Raw genomic sequence first — 20,489 nt, 5'->3', positions numbered from 1 at the left:
TACACAATTGATTTCTCACTAATGGAAAACTAGAGCAGTAAAGTCTATCACAACATAAAATCCCAGGGCAATAAAAATAACCATTCCTGCAAAGCAAGGGAGGCAGAATGAGCTGAGTTGGTATCTACACACCATCCCATGCCACGAGGACATCAGGTCTGCAGCACCCCTGGGCAACAGGCACAGCCAGGGGACAAAGCACATCTGAAACAGCAAACCATCAGGCTTCCATGAAGGGCACCATCCCACATACTTGTCCTGATGGAAGCCTACCTAACCAAACTGTCCCATAAGCATGAAAACACACCTACAGAGCACAGCTAAAGAAAAATGGCTCAGTAACACTTAAAGGCTAAATACATATTTTGCATCTACAAAAGATGCCACATTCATTAAAAAATTGAAAGCTTCACAGTACATCAGACTTCCAGATTTCTTTTAAGAAGAAAACTCTCCTTTTTGAAAGAGAGTAATTTATTTAGTGATAAGCTGTTTTCCCCACACATAGAACAACACAAACAGTTCATTTGGCAACAGCAATCAAAAGACCAAACAGTTCCTGCAGAAGCAATCACACTTGATTTCCTCTTCACTGACACCTCTGGCGCTTTTTAAAACCATTCTCACGTTGTCAAGGCCTAATTCAGATTTTAAGTCCTGACTTCAAAATTTCGGCACTTCAGCACCCAGGTGGAGGCCCAGGTGCTACCCAGCTCCCCGCCTCACATCTTCTTTCATTTTCCTCAGCCCCTGCAGCTCTTTCTTCAGGTGCTTCACAGCCTGCAGAATATCCTGCCGCTGCGGATCATCCTCCGCTTTCTCAGTGTACAGAAGGAAATGTTTCACAGTGTCAGAGAGCAACACTTCAGGATCCACATCCACCTGATGGAGACGCAACATCCTCTCGCAGGCGATGGCGTAGTTTTTGTGCCAGTTCACTGGGTGATTTGGATGAGAGTTGACAATTTCTTTGTACGACTGTTAAAGGGACAAAAAAAAAAAGCCCAGGGGGGACAAATTAATTGAACGAAGGGGACCAACAGCTCTTAACAGTGCTTTAAAACTGTCTGTAGAGGAACAGATGCTATTTATACGTCCAGCTCCAGAGTCGGAGTGCTTCTGTAACTTACTCTGTGTTTGCCATGCAATGTGCGATAGCGTGAATCAGAAATCCAAGGGAGGGCTGAAATGTTTCCCTTCCTACGGCAGCTGTTTGTTTTGAAACATTACAGATGATCATGATAACCCCACCGCACATTATGCACTTCCCCAAGAGAGGCATTACACCAGGCTGGGGAAAAAGAGAGATCTAATTGCCGTGCCTGCAAAGACATTTACTCAGTATTTCAGGAGATCAGGATGTCTTCCACAGAACTTAGGCAGTCTGTTCACTTGAGTGGGAATATTCATAAACTCAACAGCAGGCACATGCCCAAGGACTTTTCGGAACAGCAAAAAATCACAGCGAAATGGGCAAGAGTTGAAAGGAAACTATTTGTTGACTCTTCACTGGGGTATGAAACACTCCTCCTCTCTGCTAACACACACTGATCATTTTGTGCATCTGCTGGCATCTCGGGCAGTCCAGTATTACCAGAGATACCTTTACCAGCTCATAGGTGCTATTCTTTGGTGTTAAATGCAGCAGAATTAATTTGCAGCAAGAAGACTGTCAGATTTTACACCTCCTGGCTCACATGTGTGACTGTGTAATGACAGAGGAGATCAGTGCAAAGAGGGAACTTCAGGACAAGCAATCTCTTGGCACGGGTTTGAAGCCCAGCACAGACAACATATTTATAGTAAAAGCAGGGTGTTGACTGGTTGGCTTTTGGCATCCTCCGTGACCGAGGGGGCAAGTAGGAATGGATAAAATCCCTGAACAAATCTCTTTGAATCTGCTATGCTCCCAGTTTGGATGAACAAGGAGAAGGCAGATTACAGGACCTATATGGAAACACACTATTTCTATGCAGCTCAGAAATTAAAAAAAAGGGGAGGGGAAAAAAGGATGGAGACTGCAAGGAGCATTCATAGCCAGAATATAAAACTTACGGTGTACGCAAATGTGTAAAGTTGTGATTTAATTTCTGCAGCGACACTGGCAGTTTCAGCAAGTTCAAATATAAAGAAAGCTGTTTTCATCCTAAGAAAAGAAGCAAAACTTCCATATAATAACTGCTTAACATAACTAGCTCACATTACATGGTTATACACATCTTCAACATGCCCGCACGTGGGACAGTACACCAGCATTTCTGTTTAAGTTGGCAGTGATACAAACTTCTCTCTATGATGTATTTTTTCACCTTATGTCCCAACTGCCTTTTGCTCCCTCAAGATACTTCCAGCAGAACCTTTCAGTGAACAAAACCACCACTTTCCTGAAGGACTTGCTGGAGGCCATGCATGCTTCTTCTCATTCTGTCAACCTTTTCCTTCTAAAGCTTGGCACATTTAGATCCAAAAAGGCCATGCACTATCAAGCTACCCACTTTGGCGTGTATTTACATCCCAGTGAGTTGGCATTGCCCACCAGCTGTTGGAAGAGAGCAAAGGAGAATTACCTGGCTTGCCACATCTCCTCATTGGCAACAGCTTCCCAGGAAGAAGGCTTGAAACTAAATGGGATGAGAATAAAATTCAGCCATCAGATCTAAGCCACTGTGTTTCATCCACCACACAATCGACTTGGCAGCTACAGACCTCCCAGGCAGAAAATGACCTGTCATGAAGTCCATGGCTCTGACGGCAGGGAATTCAACTGATCCTGTCATTCATAAAACTTTATTCCTTCTTTTCCATAGAAGAAGCCTGATATACCAGGTGTTTTGCAGCATCCTAGCTATCCTTAAAGTGAGAAATACTTTTTACCATCCATCACTGTTCAACCTATGAGATTTAAAGCACTGAATGTCCCAAGTCCTCATTTTTTTTTTTTTTTGGCTCCTAATCAAAGGCTGCGTGGGGACCTAATAGCAGCCTTCCAGTACCTGAAGGGGGCCTATAGGGATGCTGGGGAGGGACTCATCATCAGGGACTGTAGTGACAGGACAAGGGGTAACGGGTTAAAACTTAAACAGGGGAAGTTTAAATTGGATATAAGGAGGAAACTCTTTCCTGTTAGGGTGGTGAGGCACTGGAATGGGTTGCCCAGGGAGGTTGTGAGTGCTCCACCCCTGGCAGTGTTCAAGGCCAGGTTGGATGAAGCTTTGTGTGGGATGGTTTAGTGTGAGGTGTCCCTGGCCATGGCAGGGGGGCTGGAACTAGATGATCTTGAGGTCCTTTCCAACCCTAACTATTCTATGATTCCATGATTCTATGATTGGAATTGGCCCCAATACTTGACTAGAAATGTCCTCTCTATTTTTAACACTAATAAAAATACCACATGCAGATTCATTGTATGTTCCAGAACACACAACATTATGGTTATTACAAATGTTTAATTTTTCTAACATTGCAAAGGATCTGGTTATGCTGCTGGCAGAAGAATGATGAGCAGGAAGGAGCAGAGTTGCCTCTGCTTCATACCTGCCATAGTCTTCAGTCCAGTTATAGAGATTTCTTGTAAGACGAATCCACTCTCCTGGGTCGAACACAATATTGGAAGGAACCAACTTCTCACACGTACCCCATGGCCAAAGTGAATAGCTCCTTCTCCAGGTTGAGTCACCTTCATGAAGACCTATGCAGACAAACACTTCTTTACTGCCAAAAAAGAACAACAGAGAGAGCAGTCATGAAGCCATGTCAGAGACCATGGGCCACCTCACACGCTTTAGCAAACCACACACACCGCATCAAAAAGGGTATGTCTTTGTGTCAGTCTGCAAAACAGCAAGCAAATACCCCACCTGGCATTGCACACCTTGTGCAGCTAGCACAGAAGACACATCCCCTTCCCTATGCTGGACTTCACAAACAACCAGAAGCCATAGGAGAAGCCTGTTTCTTCCTGACAGCACCTGGCAATGCTCTTCTGCCTACCTACACTTGCAAGGTTCACCCTGGCTAGTCTAAATAAAGATGCTATTCTTATTCATGGCAGTACGAATCCTTTCTCCACTCTTACTAAGCTATTTTTATGACGATTATTCCTGGAATACATTCATTCTATACTAATCAGTTGGCCACAACGTTCACAAAGTAGAAGCAGCAGCAATTTGCTCTCCAACCACCATCATTTTGAGTAGACAGGAAAGCTCATTTTTTTGTAATGAATTGTATCAACAACAACAACAAAAATAATCAGTAAATACTCTCTTCTGATCACCTTCTTATTTTTCCTTCCTAAAACCCAAACCAACCTCAAAACAACATGCAACATTATATCCGGATGGAGTTACCTCTGCACAGATATTTGCTTTAACTGCAAAAATAATCTCACCACCAGGGAGGAAGTCAGTGGAGAAAATTGGTCTTTTGGATGCAATACCAAGCTGTTCTATAAACAATTTCAAGAAAAAAAAAGGCGGAAGATTTTAGGAAAGCTGTTACATATGAAAGAAATGCTTACTGCTTATTTACTTTGAGGAAACGATGGAGATTAAAAGCAAGTGTCCCATCAGGTAATACTCCTTCCACAGGATTCCACCGGTTCCCAGGAAAATAAATGCCAGGTAAATGCTTTGCCAGCTTGGGTAAATACCATTCATAAGTCATCATCTATCAGCAAAAATATTATAATTAAAACAAGTACCAAAGTTTTCATCCATTTTTACATCCAGAAGAAATGGCAGAAGAAATGGTTTCTGCAGAAGTAATGACAAGCCAGGATCTACCTGGCTAGGAAGCACCTCTATGGAAAGGGACCTGGGCGTCCTGGTAGACCAAGCTCAATAGGAGTGAACAGTGTGCAGCTGCAGCAAAGAAATCTAGCAGGATGCTGGGTTACATCAACAAGATGTCATTGTCCCATCTACTCAGTGCTTGTCAGGCCACACCTGGAATACTGTGTTCATTTTGGTTCCCACTACACAAAAAGAGATGTTGACAGGCTGGAGAGGGTCCAGAGAAGGGCCACAAAGATGATCCAAGAACTGGGAAGCCGTGTGAAGAAAGGCTGAGAGGGCTCAGTTTATTCAGCCTAGAGAAAAGAAGGCTCAAGGAGACCTGATCACCATGTTTCAGTATTTGAAGGGTGGCTTCAAAGAAGATGTAAACTCCTTTTTACAAGGGGTCACAGGGAAAAGACGAGGGTACAAGTTACTCCTGGGGATACTCTGGTTGGACATAAAAGGGAAATTTTTCTCAATGAGAACAATCAGCCATTGGAATAATCTCCCCAGGGAAGCGGTAGATTCCCCAGTACTGGATACTGTTAAGATTCAGCTGGCCACGGTGCTGGGGCATGTAGTCTAGGTCACGTTTTTCCTAGGAAGGCTGGGCGAGATGACTCTTGAGGTCCCTTCCAACCTGGTATTCTATGATTCTGTGACTCTATTTGCTCAGTAAAGTCACCTGTCATTTCAGCGATGACCTGGGACCACACCATCAGACTAGGTCACCAGTGATTTCTGATCAGAAGCACATGGTCCTCACCATGGGCAAAACTATAAGAAAACATGAAATAGCTACTGCTGCTAAGACAGACAAGAGGGCTTTGGCTTGGTTAAATATGAGGCACTGGGTTTTGGGTTTCCCAACAAGTTGAAAACCCCTGTTGAAAAGCCAAGTGCAAGAACTGATATGGCAGTGGAAGTGTAGGGGTCTTCTGTAAGTGGGGTTTTTCTTCTGTTTCTCAGGAAAAAAAAAGAGAGAGTACAAACACCATCCAGGGACACACAGCACCTATGTTTTAATATAGGAAACAGAGGCAGAAATATGCAAAACCACCTTTGGGGAACTAAGATAGCAGAGGGGACACAGCGAATGAGCCTCAGCATGGTAAAGTCCCTGAAAGAAATCCCAAAGCTGCATTGCCAATGAGGCAACTGCTGCCCTCCAGGCTGCTCCCAGAAGCCTTCTGCTGCCCTAACATCTGTATTTCAGGCCCACTGCAGAAAACAGCCAGGACAATGCTTCCTCACCAAGGCAAACATAAGCCCTGTGCCACATCTGCATATCTGCCATGGTGAAGGACTTGGGCTTCCCCTTTCCCTGCCCACTATTGCCTCCTTGTTGGCTTTCTTGGGCTTGAATGGGACTTGCACACCACGCTCCATCCCGGAGCTACCTACAAACCTTTAAAAAGCGCCATTTTACTTATTTCTGTATTCATGAGTTTTATTTGAACGAAGAGACACCCTCGCATTAAGAAAGGAGAAAAGTTGAGAACTTCTGCTTCCTATTTTTACATCTGTCTTTTGCCTCTTTTAATATTACTTTCTGTACCTACCTCTTGGTCCACTAGGGTGATATCTGGCCTCATCCCTTCACAATAATGAATATAACGAAGAGCATTCCCAGGTAAGTCTCCTCTTAGCAAGATCACTGCACCCGTTGGCATTGAGGACAGCACATTCCTTGCAAACTTATCAACAACATAGTTGTTGCTCTGATCACAAGTGCTTAAGAGAACAGATAAAAAAATAGTATCTTAAAAAACAGCTATTTGAATGGCTTTACATACCCTCAATTTTATGCACTAGGCACCCACAGGGGAAATCTACACTGCTCAGATCTAGCTGAAAAGCATCATCTCTCTTTGCAGAGAAAATGAAATATAGAAATGAAGCATTTAAATGACAGTTGCCCATAAACAATGAGCCACTACAGTTTTATCAAAATACACTCACTGCACACTTTCCCCTTAATTACGATCTTTTTCCTTGGGCTAAACCTAGACTTACTAGATGATGCTAGAAGGTGATACCCATCCTTTTAATGCTTCTAATTTAGCATTAAAAAAATAAGTTTTTGTAGCATCAGGCAGAAGTAGATTTAGATTACCTGAGATTAGATCCTTTTTGTTACACAGTTTTGTGAATGTACACATTCCAGGTACAGGCCCAAGAAAAGGACACTCCATGACTCCACTCAGGATGTGAACTATGATTGTCTCACCTACACACCAGCCTTTGGGAAAAGATTTGTGCAAAGGAAGGATTCCTGGGTACGATGTCTACACTTTGTTGGTGTCCTGGGTTCAGCAGTAGCAGTAATTTTTTTCTCCTTCTCAGTAGCTGGTGCAGTGCTGTGGTTTTGACTTTCAGCCCGGGAACAGCACTGGTAACACCAATGGTTTTAGTTGCTGCTCAGTAATGTTTACTCTGACCAAGGACTTTCTGAGCCTCATGCTCTGCCAGGGAGGAGGGGAGGCCGGGAGGAAGCAAAGACAGGACACCTGACCCTAACTAATCAAAGAGGTATTCCATACCATAGCATGTCATGCCCGCTATATAAACTGGGGGCAGTTACCCGGAAGGGTGAGAACACTGCTTGGGTCCGGCTGGCTATCGGTTGGCGGGTGGTGAGCAGTTCTGTTCTCTTCCCTTGTTATTTCCCTTATCATTATTATCATTGGTGGTAGCAGTAGCAGTTTGTGTTGTACCTTAGTTACTGGACTGTTCTTATCTCAGCCTGTGGGAGTTACATTCTTTCGATTCTCCTCCCCATCCCTCCCAGAGCAGGGGGAGGAAGTGGGGAAGGGGGTATGGAGTGAGCGAGCTGCATGGCTGACTGGGCTTAAACCACGACAATTGCTTAACCCCTACTTCACTCCTCCTTGGCTCCCAAACCACTGCAGTGTTCAGCACGGTTATGGGATAAGGAAGCCCTTATCTACACTACAGATCAAACTCTTCAAAAAGGAAAAAACATAAGAAAAAGCCCAGGGTGCAAGGAAACCTGAAGCAAAGCAAAGGAAGGAGAAGGTGCTGCTCAGGTCAAATGAATTCTGCAAATCTCCCTAGGAAATAAAGCACAGACTTACGAAGTTTTTTCATTAGAAGATTATGTATCTACAGTTTTCTTCCTTCAACCTACATATACATATACAGCCTGCAACTGGTGCCTGGTGATTTTGAGGGAGATCAAACAAGGGAGTCCTGTAGGCTATGACCATGCAAGCTTAGACACGATGTGAAAGCGCTTTTCCCACTTCAAGACAAGGACAAAAACCCCAGGAGCAGGAGCAGGGGGTTTACAGCAGCACCCCAACCACTCGGCACCCCACAGCCCTACAAGGCTGCACCAAGACATGTGCCCAGAGGATTTGTTACCTGTAATTTGCCCAGACTTGGGAAGTGACAAGAGTGACAGCGGAAAGCCACTCCAGCCACAACAGCACACGGCTGCTCTCCAGCATGGTGCTTCCAACTGAGGCAAGTGTGGCCAGCCCCAGCCCTGCTAGCACAGCCACCACAGCACTGCTCTGCAGCCAGAATCGCTCCACCTAGGACACAAAATCCCAGAGAAACTTTCTGTTTCCTCAGCTATAAGGAAACAGAATAAACAGCTGTATTTCTGCACCTTAGGCAGCTTCAAGACAATGTCTCAGTTAAGTGGTTTTAAGGCTTCTTCCAAAAATTAACACACCAGAGCAGTTTTTGGAGTGCAACTTACCACGCCCATAAACAGAGGTTTCGTAATATCCAGATTTGCTCTCCAAGAGAAGAAGAGGGAATAAAGACAGAGCATTCCAGCAAAGAGACAGATCACGGGTGTTTTCTGCTGCTTTGTCCTATTAAACAAAAATAATAAATAGCACTGTAACGGCACGATAAAAAAGGAGACTAAAGTTGTACGTGCTTGAAAACCACTCTCTCTGCATACCTAAATGCATTTAATACAAGGAGCTGATGAGCCTTTCTTTACCTTTGCAATTTGTGACACTTCTGTTTCCAAAGCAGAAAACCACCAGGATTTCAAGATTTTTAAGCTTGCCATCTCCAAAGCCACAGGGCTACCAGGAGCAGGGATATTTTGATCTTAATTAACAGATGACCACAGCCAATCACTGAAATTTTTGCACCAGCAAAAAGCCAAAGAAAGCTGCCAGTGGAACCAGTAAGAAAGTGCACATCGGAGCATATATTCTCCTCCAACTTACGGCAGTGCTGTGCTCACACAGGCCACGAGCGCCAGGGCAAGGACGGGAAGGGAGAGCTCTGACTTCATCTGTGCCAGCTGAAAACTGAAGAGAAATTAGTGCATATATGCATCATCCCCGAATTGCCCCTTGCACTGAGTTAAAGTGTCAAAAGCAGCAGGGAATAAGCACAACAACATATTCCCATTCTGCATATGATTAAGTCTACCAGAAATAGGAACAAGCTTAGTTTACATGTCAGGATTTTGAATGAAACATCACCAGGAAGGCGGATCCAACTATCTTCCTTCAATAGGGAAGACAGACAGACATGCACACTGTCCCTGTGCCAGACACACATGGTCCCAGCTCTGCACCAAGCAAAGGGAAGGCAGGACAGGAGCCACTTAGGCCAAAATCACAGCAGTGACAACAGGTTTCTCTCCACTAAACGGCATAATCAAGATTTTACTCACGCCAGCATCTCTTTCATACTGGATCCTGTCTCAGACTTGGCCTAGATTAAAAAGAGAGAAAACCAATGAGAATCACACATGCTGCTTGCTGAATCACTGGGGGAATGGAAAGTCTCTTCGTTTTCTGTATGCTGAGCACACAGGGCTCCTCAAAACCCCCTCAGGCGGTACCCCAAGGTGGTCACAGGGACCAGGAATTGTTTAAACAACAAAAAGACAGCAAACTCTACTCAAACCTTCATTGCAAGATTTTCCTCCCACGTCCTTGTTTTACTTTATGTCACTGTGCAGCTTTACCACCTGGATAAGCATTTTTTCAAGGCACTACCAGCCCATTAGCTTGTGACTCAAGCACATCATACGGTCTCCACTATATCACAGAATCATTTAGACTGGAAAAGACCTTTAAGATCATTGAGTCCAACTGTTAACCTAATACTGCCAAATCCACTAAACCATGTCCCTAAGTGCCACATCTACACATCTTTTGAATACCTCCACGGACGGTGACTCCACCGCTTCCCTGGGCAGCCTCTTCCAATGCTTGACAACCCTCTTGGTGAAGATGTTTTTCCTGATATCTGATCTAAAGACCCCCTGGTGCAACTTGAGGCCATTTATTCTCATCCTTTATCTGCATGGTGTAATTATTTTCTGGGACATCTCCCCACAGCCTGAGACAAGCACGTGGCCTTCAACTCCTACTTGCTTACCAGACTTACTCATATCTCCTCTGCCCTGACAGAGGCAGAGCAGAGTGAGATTTGTATGAGATATATGAGAATTTTCATTGCAGACACCTGCAATCCATGGCACAGGTCTAGGAAAGAAGACATTCAGTGGAGGTGAGGAATTACCTTCCTAGGTGGTTGTTGGAAAAGTGGTGGCTACCTGGTACAATATAACTTAAATGGATACAGGAGGTCTGGAAGGAATATTTAATCCAAATAAAAATGCAATAGTTAATTGCATTTAAAATTTAATTTAAAAATAAAAATGAAAGAGAATGGAGAGCCAGCCCACAGCTCCTGAAGCACCCTCTGTTTCTTGCAAAGCCTCACCTTGCTGGAGGCTGATGGCTTCTGGCCCCAGACACATACGTTGCAGGAGGCGACATTTCTGATCCTTGGCTTATAGGTGGAGCCCTCTCCCAAGACCTCTCCGGTTTGTTTTTTTATGACCCTGCTTGCCCTTAAAATGGAGCCATGGGACACAAGGGCTGTCTGCCCATCCAGACAGGCCTCTGGCATCAGCCCAACTGGCATTGGGACCAAACGCCTGCAATTTGCTGCACTTACTGGTCCTGCTTCAGACAGTTCATCGTAAATGTGATTTGTGGTATAGGATTACACGCAGTCCATCATCCCTAAGCCTCCTGAACATCAACTTGAATTCATCACATTTGATGGAGAAAGGAGTTAAGGGATTTGCATGCCTTGGTATTATTGCTCTGCCCAATGGAGTCCCATTCTCAGAAGATGGCTGGGAACAGGACAACAGAGGAAAACTCAGAAGTCCTTCAGAGAGTGGATTTTATCTCTGCAGGAGTTTTGGAAGATTAAGGTAGCAGCAGTGGGAATTATCAAGTCTTTTGCCTCACAACCTACAGCCACCCAACTCTCCGAGAAGGCTGTAATGGAACAGCAATGGTACTGGATGTGTCACATTGGCTGAATGCAGGGGCTCAATTTCTGAGGTTGTGGGGCTTCAGGACCCCAAGGTGTGACACAGTACGAAAACAGTGTATTTTTTCTCTTTTTTTCTCCCAGCCCTCTGCACTGACATTTCTGATACAGGAAGGACAGAACAGGTGCTGGGCACCTGGATAGCCAGAGCCAAACATCTCCGGCGGGGCTGGAGGAGGTAGATATTGACTCTATGCTCTGCAAGCAACCATGCAATATATCCCTCCTTTGGCAAGGGCACAGACCTGTCAATAAATCAGAGGTTTCTGAGACCCCTCAAACCTACCATTCAAATTCAATATTAGTAAGCACAATTTTTTTAAAAGTACAGCAATGAAAACTGCTTGTTAAAGTAGCTGAGTTTCAAATAAAATAATAAAAAAGGACAATTATTTGTCTCAAAACACGAAAAAGACAAAACTGATGTCACCATCTTCCTCTAGCACAGTCTGCTCTTTAAGGACCTAAAAATATGAGACTCCTGTAAAGCTCACGGTAAATAATACAGCTCACCCCATGAAGGCACAGACAATTATTTTCCCATATTCCCAGAATTTTTTCCATCCATTTGGGAATGGGAATTCCCATTCCACCTGGGAATGGCTTTTTCATCCATTCCCAGAAAACCTGACATATCAGAAGGTCAAAAATCAGAAATAAATTTGTAAAAAGAAAACATTTTCCATTTTTTACCCTTCAAGTCATTAATCATCCTAAATATAAAGGTTCTGCTATTGCCTAACCTAAAAGCAAGTAATTTAGAAAATGACCCTTATTTACCAGATTGAATGTCCCATATTCTTCCCTGAGAAAGTGGGTCAAAAATCCTTGAAAAGTCGTCTGGTCTCCCCATGTCCAGCGGGCTTGATTGAGGTAGGACGAAGCCGGCAGATAGAGATAAGGCAGCAAACCAGCCAAGAAGCATAAACCCAACTTCAGCAAATGGCCTAGGGACAATTCCTGCACCAAAATATGTCATATTGCATAACAATGTTTATTTTAGTTTAATCATGCTGGAACTTCAAGAACAGATAAAGAAAAAACATCAAATATATTTACACAGAGCTGATCTCTCAATTTGTAGTAAGTCCCTACAAAATGCTATGTTAAACCTTACGATTTTGTGGATTACTAGGAAACTGCATCAAACTGATCTCCTTTGCATGGCAGGGTGAAATTTAAGTGAAGCAAATAATATTAGCTAGGACTCATGAGTATCATACTCATTGCATCTTTCACATTTAAATCATGGCATGACATGCATAGATGGCTGAAGCACTGCAAGGCTGAGATAACCCACTTTGCAGCGATTAAGAGTTGGCTGGTATTCCATCTGGCAAAAAAAAAAATGTTGCTCTAGTTCAACTACACACATCATCACCATCATCAGGAGTCAGTTTTGCCATTTACTTTATCACGATTACACTGGCTAAATTGGATAGGCCAACTTTTGGGGTGGGATTTTCAAGACTGCCTAAGGGGTCAGGAAGACAAGACTTTCAAAGGGACTTCTATGCCTAACTCCTTTAAGTGCTTTGGAAAATCCCACCCTAGAATATTGCACGCTTGCTTTATCATTAGCCACTGCCCTGTCAATCAAAGCACTTCTTCAGCAGTTGGGGTTATGTGGAAGAGGCACCATTCAGAGCGATGATCTACAGAGCAGAAAAAGTAGCTTCATAACGGTGATGGCCAGAGTTCCTTCAGAAGAAAGCTGGCTCTTTTTTTACTTAAAAAGTCACTGTTTTCTATCCATTATCCGTCTTATTAGGTGGTTTTCCACAGCAGGCACTGGGCTGCCTAAAGTATTTCCCAGGAATGTTACACTGGCACAGGACTGTCCTTGCTGGAAATCACAGAGGTCTCTCTAGACCTCCATGGTTCAAGAAAAAAACCCAAGAACAAAAAAGAAGCTCTGTTCAAAGAACACAAATATATTGCAGAAGTGAGTCTCCACTGTTAGAGGAAATACATAGTCAGAACAAGGTCTGCTGGAGACACTGAAGAGATTTTTGATCAAGCTTGTCTGAGCTGCATCTTTTCTCCTACAGCTTGCATGCTTCACTCCAGACATAGTTACACCCTGTATAACTTGAGAGCAGGACCTCTGGTACGAGATGAAAGGCATGTATTTGACTGCATCAGAGGCTCACTGTTTCGCCAAAGGTCAGTTTTCCTTTGGTCTTCTCCAGCTGGCATGAGCCAGGTACTCTTCACCTGAGAGCTAATCTCTTCTAGGACTCTCAAGTCTTGGCTGCATTAGAGCTGGAGGCCACCAAGCCTGGCACATCCCAACAACATGCTGAAGAGGAGCTCCCCTAGAGACAAAGCCTCTGCACCCTTCTTGCTGTGTTGCTTATTCTGGCTGCATCTTCAGTTATCAACACCAGTCACAAGATGCTCTGCAACAAGTGGACATGGCTTTTGTTTGTTACCAGCAGGGAACCAACATACAGAAACTCATATCCAGATGAGTTGGTGGCATGAGAAAGCCACTGCCAGCAGCTAGGAGAAGCAGCGCACACAGACTGCACATGCCTATGACTTCTCATCGACAGATATTTGTCTGCTTTCCTGTTTGGACATGCTCTTATTTCCTACATGCTGAGCAGTTCTTAGCTCCAAGTATTGGTCTTGTGGTTGCTCACTGGGTGTTTGCAAGCAGCTGGGGCAGACCACTCCTGTGACAGGAGACACAAGCAGGTTACAGATTGCTGGTGTGAGCAAATCCCCTAAACTGTGATCAGTGGCACTGGTATGAGACAGAGAGACTGTAACTTCAGTAGGTCGACTGACTAGTTTAGACAGACCCATGACTGTCCCTGTTTGCACATCAACATAGAACAACACAACTGCTTGGAAAGAAGAACTACTCACTCCCTTACAAAAATAGAGGTATATGTCACCAAAATACATACCATCTTCCTGAAAAGCTGTGAGAGAACCCAAGGCACAATACAAGCGATATAAAGCACTATCGTGTGCTGATTGCACAAACTGAGCCCACAGCAAAAGGCACCAAATTTAGAGATCTGAAAGAAGAAAAAAAACAACAACCCATCACATTCACAATTACTCTTTATAGTTTGCAAAAATATTCAGAGACCAAAACAGCTTCAGTACAGCCCACAGCACCCTCACAGGAGAAAAGCGAGTGTACCAGTGAGCACTGGTCAATCATAACACAGACAGTATAGGCTTTTGTTATTTGCAGGGACATCTCATGTGTTTAACAGAAAACATTCTTTAAGAGTTGTCCAGCTGAACAGTTATGTCTCCACGTACACAGAGATGCTATACAGCACCCTCCCATCATAAAAATGCAATGGGGTTCGACTCCTGACCCCCTGCTGCACAGCAGTTAACTCTGAATGAGGCAATTTGTTTTTTTCAGAAGCCATACACTAAAATAATGCCATTATGTACAGAGATGTCATTTAATGAAATATGAACAACTTTTTCCCCTTCTTCAGGCACAGATGGCTGAAGTCAGGTCTATACAAACTTTCTTAGCAAACAGAATTAAATGTGATAAACCTCATCAGTCTAAAAGCTCATATTAGAGCGAGACCAGAGAAGAGCATGAAGATGCTCAGAGAGCTGGAGCATTTCTCCTATGGAGATAGGCTGGAGTTATTCAGCCTGGAGAAGAAAAGGCTCCAGAAAAACCTTAGAACAGCTTCCAGCACTAAAGGGGCTACAGGAAACCTGGAGAGGGACTTTTGACATGGGCCTGTAGTGACAGGACAAGGGGGAATGACTTTAACCTGACAGAGGGAAGATTTAGATTGGATATTAGGAAAAAATTCCTCCCTGTGAGGGTGCTGAGGCTCTTGCACAGGGTGCCCAGAGAAGCTGTGGCTGCCCCATCCCTGCAGTGTCCAAGGTTGGATGGGGCTTGGAACAACCTGGTCTATTGAAAGTATCGTGACCCATGGCAGGAGGGTTGAACAAGATGATCATTAAGGTCCCTTCCAATGCAAGCCATTCTATGATCTTCAAGTGCCTCTGAAAGGGTTTTCTGATAAAACAGGTATTATATCCAAACTGTGCAACACAGTGCAGGGTATTTCTGATACTCATTGAAGATTATTCACAGGTTCATTATTGGTACCATGGCCATCCCTGGCTGATGCTAAGGAAAGCCTCTCTCTGCCCCATTCTGCCACATGCTCTGCTCTGTCCCACCACAAGACCAGTGCTGAGTCCTCTTCATTCACAGGAGGAAGACAAAGCTACAAGAGCAACTCCATATAGAAAGCTTGGGTCAGTGCCACATACACCTCTGGCCACTGCTCCTCCTCTGAATTTGCCTCCTCCTCCACAGTCACTGGCCGCTTGGTCCATGTTACAACCTGAATTCATGCACAGGGCAGCTCCTTGGTGGGGAAAAAGCCACCCGAGTCCCACAGACATTATTGGACCAGAGCTGCCAACTCATCCTCATCTCCCCAGTCATCCCAAGGAGGATGGCACTTCCATCTATCATCACAGCATCGCCCCTGCTTACTTCAGTCACTGGTGAGGATGGTGTGTGAGATGCAAACACTTGCCTTAGCATGTTGATGAGATCACCTTGTAATTTTTAACAACTGCACAGCCTTCAATGTCGGATGCTGCCCTGCTGTGGAAACACCTGCCATAACTTCATAAAAACATTAGTGGGCTTCAGAGCTGCCCTGCAGGACTCAGAACAACCTCAGCAATTTTTCAAGTCTAGTGACAGACTCTAAGCACATACTTGAAGATATCTGCATGACCATCTGACTTCTGAAAAGCACTGTAAGCTTGATGTTGGCAGCCTGGATTCTTCAGGGCGTGGGATGCCAGACACTTAAAAAACATTTAAACAAGCTCCTTACCTGCTTCTGAAAATCTCATCTGAAAATCCCATGGGAAACTGGGCATATGAAACATGGGAGCAGACTGGAAAATGCCCATTTCCATCTCCATGGAGTTCAGGTTCTTGGGACAGTACTCGCCAGAAAATAAAAAACATCCAGTGGTGAAACAAGGTCCCTACAACCACCCATTAAACATGGTCTTTGAGAACTCACAAGGCTGAGTAAAATACCACTGTGGAGTCCTGAAATTCTAGCCTAGCCCGACAAAAATCCTTTCATTTACACAATTTACAGGAGTCACAGCGGGCAAGCCTGTCGAAGGAGAAGAGATCAGATGCTCAGGCAAAGAAAAGTCGAAAGAACAAGACTGCTGAGTAAGAATGTCATTTGGTTGTGTAGCCTGTTAGTAAAATAGAGAATACAGCACGAAATTTAAAGTCTCTGTATTTAATAATGCCATTATTTTAGGGGCACATTAAATTTCAAAAGAAGAACTCATTGAAAAGTTGGTCATTTCTGTTTTTCAGCAGAAACCTGGGTTTCTGACTGCATGAAGTTTTCTGTAAAATATATCTATTCATCTCCTCCCAGAAAAATCAGTTCTGAAAACAAACATTTGAACACCCACGGCCTAGTTTGAGTCTTTGATGCAGGAAATCAAACTTTGCATTAAAACATTTAGATGAAAGCAATTTTGATTTTCCTGTTTCCAACCTGTGTGTGTTACATGAACCAATCCCAAACCCACTCAACAGGTCCCAGCTCAACCCTTAAGCCAAGCGGGTAGGTTTTACAGTATTTGGCACTTCTGAACAGCCAGGTAGGTCACAGATAGACACCACCCAGCACAGGTGCTGAAACTAGTCCCAAAATTTGGCCTTTTTTATTTAAATAGAACTAACTGAGCATTAAATAAACAGGACGTTAAACAGACATGTGACAACTAATTAAAAAAAAAAAAAAGAATTATTCACTTTGCTTGAGATGTTTTACCTTTGATCTCTCTCTTGCGGTGGATGCCTCTTCAAAATGAGCGGTGAGAGCCATCAGCAGCCCCACAAACAGATTGTTTAAGCTAAAAACCTCTGCTGTGATGGACCACTGCCATGTTAGACGAGAAAATGAAAACACCCCCGCAGCAAGGATTCCTCCAGCATATGAGCCAGAAAGCCTGCAAACACAGATAACATGAAATCTTCTTTTCCAACAAAAAAGCCTACTTTATTGTCCTTTTTTTAAATTTCTTTTTTTAAAACATACCATAGAAGCAGAAATGAAGACTGTCACCCAACACCCTGCCAAAACATTATATGGTTAATATCTTCCTAATAATTTCTTTGCAAAGAATTGCAATTAGGAAGAGGAGGCATTAGCCAACCTCTCTATTTGTAAGCTACCCAACACTAAAGAGTCAGCTTCCTCCACAAATGCCATGAAAACTTTGAATTTGGTTCAGAAACCTCGACGAGTGATGGCCCAGAGGGTCATGGTATGCCGAGCCAGGGAGTCACGCCTATAATGGGATACTCTCTGCTGGATTTGATGCCAGCAAGGGTGCAGCCTTAAATTCATCAAGGCGATGAATAAAGAATGGATTAGAGCTATTCATGATGGACAGCATTAGCAGAGCTGTCCTACGGGGGTATTTAGTGTCTCAGGGGTGGGTGAGGATTGTGATACCTATAGTTCCAGCAGGGAGAGGTGCCTGCCGGGGTCACACACAGGGAAAATGGGTGTCAGCTCCAGCAAGCAGGAGGAAGCAGAGGAGCAGGTGAAGCTTCTGCCATTGGGATGGCTGTGAAAGCTGGGCACCTCTGTGACCCCTGGATGGGATTAGGGCACACACTCCCCAGAGAGCCACTTGCCAAACTTGGCTGGATGCTGCAGCTGGCACAGGGAGCCCACAAGGTGGGACTTAGCCCAGGAAACCTATTATGCCCATTCTGAATCCTGGCTCTGCCTGTTTGGAAGGTCTCCCCTTCAGGAAGTCACCCTGAAAAGATGCCTCGTAGGGCACCAGAACCAGCTCAATTAAGCGTTATCCGAAGATAGAAATAGCTGTGGCTATGGTCAAAGCTCCTCTCCAGAAATTCACTATCCAACTGTAAAACTAAGCTAGGCTCTATAGCGCAAATTGGGTATTTTTTTCTAGTTCTAGTACCCAGGCACACTCACTTCCATTTAGACCTAACATTTCCAGCAGGTTTAAACTGAAAATTATAAACCAGCCAACTTCATCAAGCTACATGTGTAATTTGCTCCTAAATACTGGCCATATCCTCTAGCACAGACAAAGTCCCCAGGTGGATTGTTCTGCCCATTAGTGATCAGAGAGTGGATGTTCACATAGGACTTACTTATCGGATTCTTCACGTAACTCTGAGATAAACAGCAACCAAAGAAACAAAACCTTCAGGCCCTACAGAGATAAGGGAGCTGCTTGCAGAGCACTCTCCAGCAAGGGCTCCTCTCACTGGATATACTTTCTTTCCACCTTCCCAAAATGACCTCAGTACAACCAACCTATTTCTGTAGATGTCAAAAAAAGGACTTGTGCAGTCAGAACAGGAATTTTTAATTCATTAAAAATGGGAAGCAGGGGTCATGGGGAGAAGAGGACTGGGATAAGGACTCAGGAAGACTATGTCTCTATTCATCCTTCTGCCTGATATCAGACAGTCTGGGGCAAGCCACACCACTGCTGCTGCCCCAGGCATCTGAAAAATGGGACTAAGGATTTTTATCTCCTTTGTAAAGCATTTTGAGATGTGCAGCTGCAGGAGAAGGTAGCTAGAGGGCAAGAAGTAATGCTGTTCAGTTAACACTGGAAAAAAAGAAAACAACGCTCAAGTGTCCAAGGCCAGAGTGAGACAAGCACAGAATGACATAGAGCTTCAGCATCTAGATGGTAGGAAGGTGTCTTGAAAAATCAGCTTAAGGGGAAAGTAAGTCTGAAAATTCCCAACTGACAGAAGGTGGAAATGTTTCAGACCAAATCTGTGTCTGCAAAGTACCCTATAAGCTTTTGAAGAAAGGTGATGTGGAACCTCTTCTGCAGGAAATCAGGCAAACCACTAGAATCTACCATTGTGCTCACTGACGCATGCCACCATGGGGGACTCTTCCAACCTCTAAACTTCACTGTGGTTCAACACAGGTCGAGGTATTTGGCACAAAATTCTCCATGGCAAGACCTGACCCGCACTGCATTAACGTAATGTTTCAAAACCCACACAATTGCCTATAGAAAAGGTATTTGCAGGCATGAATGCTGCTCCATTGTTTTTGCCACCAAGCCAGCCCTGAGTCCATATCCTCCAAGGGAGAGATGGGACACATTTGATCTGTCTGGCAAGGTTCTCAGCCTCAAGAGCTCTGATTGTGCTCTCCTCCTCTCTGTTATGAGAAAGATGTGGCACCTGAGCAGGAAAAAGCAAAGATGCAATGGAGTTTGCAGGAATTAAGTCAGAAGTGGTTTCTGCTCCTAAATTAAAAAAAAAAGCAGGAAAGGGCAGCATGGCCATGTGTATTTAAAAACCAAGAGATCCCCTGACACACAAACCCCACTACACAACATCCCCAAGTTTTGACTAAAACCCTTTTAGGCAGCATGAACTTTTAGTTATAAAGAAACAACTTTGTAAATCCCTTTGAAATTCTTGCAAGGAAATAAGGTAAAAAAAGGTAAAGCAACCTTTCCAAAAACCTTCAGATGAAAATCAGCATTTTAGGCAAACATCCCAATCATTTACCAGTTCTCCTTGTCTTTCCCAGAAAAGACCGTACCGTATCATTAGGGTTCAAATAAGATGAAAGAAATCCCATCCTCTCAATAAAAATGTCTCAAACCTGCAATTCAAGTTCTATGAAATAAGGCTTAAGCAAAAGCTACTAAACCCAAAGCTTAAAGCCTTATCCCAGCTATGGGGGAGAGAGGACACCTCCACTCCCCGAGCAGTGCAGGGTCAGGATCCAGCACCAAGAACAGCCCACAGATCTGTTTGTCAACAGAGCTGGCACTGCCTTTAGTTTCCTGTGAAACTTGTGGGAAAGCCAGGCTGCTAAGCTTACTTTGTTAAAGCATGTTGCATGCATGGAGCATTAAGCTCCTACAAGTATCCTAGATGTTAAATAACCAAATGGAAATGTGCTGCATTCTTGAAGAACATCAAGACAGTAGCTTTGGGAAATACAAGCTGGAGACCAAGAGATTTTTGTAGATTCTGCAACCAGCAACAGAAATGATGAGTTTATGAATGAGTTTGCTGGTTCAGAAAGAAACACTCTTCGAAGTGATCAGAGAAGGCATATCCAGATAAGGATGAAGATCAGCTGGCAAAAAAACCCCCACATCCATCAGGTTCATCCAATGCAACAACTCACAGTGTAAAGTAACACTGGCAGCACGAGAAGAAATGAATCTTACGCAACTACGTCAGTGTCATGCTGTGGCTAAATTAAATCAACCCTGCCTTGCCGCTGCGCTAACACGGTTATACTGCTCATTTTG

The 20,489-nt window shown here is 44.0% G+C and overlaps 1 protein-coding gene across 3 annotated transcripts in view; it reads right to left on the bottom strand.

Moving 5' to 3' along the window:
- Positions 1-432: 432 nt before the first annotated feature.
- The window catches only part of TMEM260 (transmembrane protein 260), a 35,194-nt gene continuing 15,137 nt past the window's right edge, over positions 433-20,489 (bottom strand). For all 3 annotated transcript variants that reach the window (XM_065685059.1, XM_065685060.1, XM_065685061.1), the window contains 13 exons: positions 16,973-17,150; positions 14,054-14,167; positions 11,916-12,095; positions 9,451-9,491; positions 8,996-9,079; positions 8,509-8,626; positions 8,166-8,338; positions 6,341-6,512; positions 4,520-4,668; positions 3,535-3,711; positions 2,568-2,621; positions 2,056-2,146; positions 433-978 (listed from right to left, as the gene is read on the bottom strand). In XM_065685059.1, coding sequence (XP_065541131.1) covers positions 706-978; positions 2,056-2,146; positions 2,568-2,621; positions 3,535-3,711; positions 4,520-4,668; positions 6,341-6,512; positions 8,166-8,338; positions 8,509-8,626; positions 8,996-9,079; positions 9,451-9,491; positions 11,916-12,095; positions 14,054-14,167; positions 16,973-17,150 — 1,804 coding nt within the window. In that variant the 3' untranslated portion in view covers positions 433-705. The remainder of the gene's footprint in view (positions 979-2,055; positions 2,147-2,567; positions 2,622-3,534; positions 3,712-4,519; positions 4,669-6,340; positions 6,513-8,165; positions 8,339-8,508; positions 8,627-8,995; positions 9,080-9,450; positions 9,492-11,915; positions 12,096-14,053; positions 14,168-16,972; positions 17,151-20,489) is intronic.

This window comes from Lathamus discolor, chromosome 6 (assembly GCF_037157495.1).
Source record: "Lathamus discolor isolate bLatDis1 chromosome 6, bLatDis1.hap1, whole genome shotgun sequence".
Lineage (NCBI taxonomy): Eukaryota > Metazoa > Chordata > Aves > Psittaciformes > Psittacidae > Lathamus > Lathamus discolor.
Note: the sequence above shows the minus strand (reverse complement) of the source record. Positions and strands in the feature narration are given on the sequence as shown.